At 41.9% G+C, this 6000-nt stretch overlaps 1 protein-coding gene across 2 annotated transcripts in view; it reads right to left on the bottom strand.

The window, feature by feature from the left end:
* Nucleotides 1-4573: 4573 nt before the first annotated feature.
* LRGUK (leucine rich repeats and guanylate kinase domain containing) overlaps nucleotides 4574-6000 on the bottom strand; it is a 70062-nt gene continuing 68635 nt past the window's right edge. For both annotated transcript variants that reach the window (XM_068276026.1, XM_068276027.1), the window contains one exon: nucleotides 4574-4974. In XM_068276026.1, the coding sequence (XP_068132127.1) occupies nucleotides 4793-4974 (182 nt within the window). In that variant the 3' untranslated portion in view covers nucleotides 4574-4792. The remainder of the gene's footprint in view (nucleotides 4975-6000) is intronic.

Below are 6000 nucleotides of genomic sequence, written 5' to 3'. Positions count from 1 at the left end.
ACTGGTAGGTGAACAGAGGCGGCAGAAGGATAAAAGTACATAAAATTTTTTAAAAATTGCTGGGAGGAAGTGGTGGACTCGCCTCCGTTAAAGCAGACACCAAGGACTGTAAATATATAGATATACACATTTATTGAAAATACCCCAAAGATGCAACGCGTTTCGCAGACACAGCCCACTTTTTCAGGCAATAAGCAGGGGATAAACAACAGCAATTCAGTTATAGCAAGCAGAGCACGTGTACAGAGGTGTTCTGCTTGCTATAACTGAATTGCTGTTGTTTATCCCCTGCTTATTGCCTGAAGAAGTGGGCTGTGCCCGCGAAACGCGTTGCATCTTTGGGGTATTTTCAATAAATGTGTATATCTATATATTTACAGTCCTTGGTGTCTGCTTTAACGGAGGCGAGTCCACCACTTCCTCCCAGCAATTTTTTCAAAAACTGTATGTACGTTTATCCTTCTGGCGCCTCTGTTCACCTACCAGTATAAACTGAAAAAATGCACCTTTATTTCCAAATAAAATATTGGCGCCAAACATCTTGATAGGGACATAATTTAAATGGTGTAATAACCAGGACAAATGGGCAAATAAATTACATGGATTTTAATTATGGTAGCATGCATTATTTCAAAACTATAATGGCAAAAAACTGAAAAATCAAGATATAGTTCATTTCATTGTAATAAGTAATGATAAAGTTATAGGCGAATGAATGTAAGGAGAGTTGAAAGGTGAAAATTGCTCGGATGCTGAAGAGGTAAACCCCTCCGTTGTGAAGTGGTTAAAGCAAATCTGAAGAAAAAAATGCACTTTAGATTTCATATACTGTATACCTAATATTTTAAAGGGACCTTGAGCAGGTGATAATGAGCCATAAATTACTTTTCTCCCATCTTGCTGTCATTTACTGTAGGTATTAGAAATCTGACAGAATCAACAGGTTTTAGTCTAATCCATCTCTTCATGGGGGATTTTAAAGGATACCACAACCGGAGGGTTGTGGTAAAAAAATGATTGCAGCACTGTGTAGGTAGTCATGAGCACATACCAGCTGTTCTGCCGCCGTTATCATTGTATCCCTCCCGGTGTGAGGCGACTGTGCTGCATGTACGCTCCATTACACCGAGCGTCACATGCTAATCATGTGACACTCGATGTAATGGAGCGCACACGCAGCACAGAGGAGACAGCGTGCTTTTGAGCCTTGCACTATGCGCCGGCCAGAAGTGAAGGGGGAAGGACATACTGCGCACACAGGGCGCAGTATGTCCGGGGCAAAGTTCAGGAAAATCGCCTCACACCGGGAGGGATACAATGAGAACGGCGGCAGACGGAGTAGGGGGGGGGGGGTGTGGAAGAGCAGCTGGTATGTGCTCATGACTACCTACACAGTGCTGCAATCATTTTTACCACAACCCTTCAGTTGTGGTATCCTTTAAGCATGGCCTTTATTCTTTGTAAAGACACTCCTAGAAAAGGATTTATACAATGATGCTGGCCAGCCACCCTGCACAATTTTTTAGAAGTTGGACTGAGCAACTGCCATTCACTAAGTAGTTATGAAAATAAAGAAGTCCCTGAGAATCCCTCATGAGGCGATGGACTAGTCCAAAACCTGATGGTTCTGTCAAATTTCCACTACCTATTTAGACAGCAAGATAGGAGAAAAGTAATGTATGACTCTGGAAGAAATGTAGTTCTTATTTGTATATGTTTACAAGTATTTTAAATTTTACCATTTTCACGCTAGTGGTCCTTTAACCCCCCCAGGCTTTTAGACCCTAAAACCTGGAAAAAAAGTACACCGCAGAGAGATCTGCAGCAGCCCCAACACTTAAATCCCTGGGATCCAGTGCTGCAATTCTCCCTCCGTCCTTCCGGTCGCGCTGCAGCCCAGCAGTGAGATTGCCGTCTGTTGTCATGATGACAAACGGCGATCTCACCAGGATGCAGAGCATCAGCAAGCAAGAGAATACATACAGTTAGTTTGATATTTTCTTTTTAATGGTTTTTCAATTGCTATGGCAGAAAACTGAGGAGAAAAATAATTGTTCAGGGCCAGTGAATCAAAACACTTGCCCATACATCTGTTTTGTGCCCTCACTACATATGTTGTCTTCTTGCTTCTGCTTGGTATTAATTCACCTTTCCTCATATACCTACGTTGTACCTAAGTTTTAGATTACCTGTCCGAGTTTTAACATCCTATTCTGAAGTTTTCTGACTTTACTTCCTTAATTCTCTTATTTCCTCTGTCAAAAAGAAATGTGTATCAGCTGTTTTTTTGGCCTCTTTTTCTAAAGGTCCAGAGCAGAACTTTTTGCGATTCTCTACTTTGAGAGTCACTAGAAACCACTGAATCTTAAAGGGAACCCGAGGTGAGAGGGATATGGAGGCTACCATATTTATTTCCTTGTAAACCATGCTATTTGCTTGCCAGCCCTGCTGTTCTTCTGGCATAAGTAGTCTGAGTCAAAACCCTGGAACAAACATATGGCTAATCCACTAAAACCTGAGTCAGAGTACCTGATCTGCTGCATGCTGGTTCAGTGTCTAAAAGTATTTGAGACACAGGATCAGCAGGATAGCCAGGCATCTGGTATCGTTTAAAAGGAAAAAAATATGGCAGCCTCCATATACCTCTCACCTCATGTCCCCTTTAAGCTAGTTTCACAGTGGGGCGTTACTATGCATTAAAAACTTGCTTCACGGCAGCTGTAGTGTAGGGTGCACATTGTTCCATACTGCACACCCTTTTGCTATTCTAATAGATTCCGTTGCACTTCTGTTTACATTATAATTGCAACATGTTTGCTATGCAGTGTGTCAATGGGAAACGTTTACCCTCAGTGACTGGACTTTGGTTTTGATATTCACTGTACTGTACTCCTGTATGCTCTTTTTCTCGTTCTGTTTAAAGTGAACCAGAGACGAAGCAGCCTCATGTATTTTCCCATATATATCAGTGGGAACATTAGAGAAAACACCTACCCTGCTGTCTGTTTCACTTTTAACTGTTCAGCTTGCTTCTAATCAGCCCTGATGAAATCCCCGACTGAGCATTCAGTCTGGCTTTGCTACAATGACTCAGCTATAATGATTCCTGAGCAGAGCCACAAGGGGGCAGGCTTGGCCTTGAAAAGACACCAGAGAACACAAACTCAGCTATAAAAATTCCTGAGCAAAGCCAGCCTGAATGCTCAGTCAGGGATTTTATCATGGCTGATAAGAAGCAAGCTGAACAGTTAAAAATGAAAGAGAGCAGGGTAGGTGTTTTCTCTAATGTTCCCACTGATATATATGGTAAAATACATGAAGGTGCTTTCGTCTCTAGTTCCCTTTAAGGATGATTTTCACATTTTACAATTCCCTCTCTTTAATGAAAATGCATGGGATAAATGTATAAAATGTAAACATTTATTACAATAAACAAGAGTCCACTGCTATTTTGTTTTCAATGAAAATATTGTGAAAAGGTACCGTATATTGTCCTAATATAAGCAATGAAATGCTGTGTTCTGTAAAAGACTACTGTAGGGGGGGAAAAAAAGAGTTAAACTTACCTGGAGCTTCTAATGGTCCCCCTCCAGACATCCTGTGCCCGCGCAGCCACTCACTGATGCTCCGGCCCCGCCTCCGGTTCACTTCTGGAATTTGCGACTTTAAAGTGAGAAAACCACTGCACCTGCACGGGCGTGCCTTCGCTACCGTTGATGTCACCGGGTATGTATGATGAATGCTAAGTACGGTTTGCACCTGCGCAGTACACTCCCGTTGATGTCACCAGGAGTGTATGATGAAGGCCAAGTACGGTTTGCACCTGCGCAGTACACTCCCGTTGATGTCGGTGGGAGCGAGGAGGTGGCCACACAGGCGCAGTGGTTCCCCCCTACAGAGGTCCTTTAATACCATAAAAGATAAAGATCTTGTTAGATTGTGAAAAGATTATAAACACTAGTAATGGTAGCTGTTTCCTATCCCACTCCAACAGCTGTGATTTAAAGGTGCAGACATATATGTAAGAAATGCAGAATATTTACACTGCTCCTTCCATAAAGGACACCTGAACTGTGAGGGATAGGGAGGCTAACATATTTATTTCCTTTTAAATAATGCAGATTGCCTGGCAGGCGTGCTGAGGCTGTCTATAATATGTTTCTGACTGGATTAGCCACAAGCTTGTTTCTGATGTGATTCAGACACTACTCCAGCCAAAGAGATCATACTGCCAGGCAACTGGTATTGTTTAGAAGCAAAGAATCACATTGCAACGGTCAATATCACTATATTCTTATGAAGCATTCAACATGGAGTGCGGTGTGGCGGGTTCCAACACAACACAGCATGCTGTACGATAACTGAGTAACGCTTGTACTTACAGTAGTAGTGAGGCATACTTTCATTGTACTGTATGTCTCACTGTATGGTCTTTTCTGCTATGTTGTATTGCAATGTTATTGCAGTGCAACTGACTTGGCGTGAAAGTGCCCTAAAGTAGCATCATGGGGCAATAGAAACTAAGTAAGATGGATGTAGGCTTGGTATTTGCAGTTTTTTTAAAAAAAAAATATAAGGTTTGAGAATAAATTTAATTTACTTAATCAGAACATAAAACCAAATGTATTCCACCATGTTAAGTGGTGATCAACATAAGTAACTATGCAGTGACTAAAAACAAGCTTTCATGTGCAGACAATAGAACCTTTATCGCTGTCATCATTCAATATTGGGGTTTGTAGTTTTGTTTTTTCTTTTCTACGGAAAACTAGCTTGGTAACACTTGATGAAATTATCTTGGAGACTTTTTGCGTCCTGATGGAATCGGTGGTAGGATGGGTTTGGTGTTGGAGCCTGGCCAACTAGAACGGGCAGAAAGCAGTGATGAAGATGACTTTGATGTTCTGCCATCAGAGCGGGTAGATGACGGCATGCGTGGTGGATCTGGAGTGTTGCCCACACTCTTCTGATCACCTGCAATATATAGAAAATGTAAGAGAATCCCAGCCTATATAAATACATCTATGTAGGGTCTAATTTAAGCATTCTAATTGTTAATTTTCTGAGGCCAGAAGGTATGTTAATAAGAAAATTGGATGATGTTTCAAGTCCCAACATCTATCTGTGCTATTGCATCCTCATTGGATGTATGTGCATTTATATCCCCACTCTTTCCTTAATTGTAACATGGCAATCTACTGCAAACACAAAAATCAGACAGTTGACAACTTCTTCTCCTTTCATCGCACACATAAACCTATCTACCAGTGACATTTTAAAGCTGCAAGATTTTCTGCTCCCTATATATCTAATAGATCCTAGTTGCTGTTCACATAAGTAACCACTATGACCCCAAAACTATACCCTGACAGTTACTACACTACCTTAATTCTCTCAACACACCATAATAAAATGAATAAATGGCATAGACTCCTAAAAAAAACCCAATATGTTTTGCCTCCCTAAAGGAGGCTTCATCTGGTATGCAGATACAGTGAATTGAATCGAATCGAATCCCAATCGGACATGTCTGATTTAATCGGATCGTAAATAGAATCGTACTCGAACCGTACAAAGAATCGTATCGTGTAGATGGGGCTTAAAGGTCTGTACCAATCTTTAGAGCAGGATTACTGAATGGCGTCAACTTTTTGAAAAACGTTATTTAACGTTACCTGAAAAATTGTTAAAGTGTACCTGAGATGTTCAAAATAGCAGCATTTATACTTACATGGGGCTTCCTCCAGCCCCATGTACTCTGTGGGTTTCCTTGCCGTCCTGCTGGTCGGCTCCATTCTTCTATAACGCTCCACGGTAATAGGATCCAGCCGCACCAATCACGCTGTGCTGTACTGCACATGTGCAGCCCCTGTGGCTGGGAGCATTCTGCGTCTGTGATGGGGGCGTGTGGCCGGGCCGCACATGCACAGTGCAGTGCGGCTGGACCCTATTACCGGGAAAGACTGTAGAAGAATGGAGCCTTTGGCTACCTATTATTCA

The sequence above is a fragment of the Hyperolius riggenbachi genome, chromosome 3, assembly GCF_040937935.1.
Source record: "Hyperolius riggenbachi isolate aHypRig1 chromosome 3, aHypRig1.pri, whole genome shotgun sequence".
Taxonomy (NCBI): Eukaryota; Metazoa; Chordata; class Amphibia; order Anura; family Hyperoliidae; genus Hyperolius; species Hyperolius riggenbachi.
The sequence above is the reverse complement of the archived record's forward strand: the minus strand, read 5'-3'. Positions and strand labels throughout refer to the sequence as shown.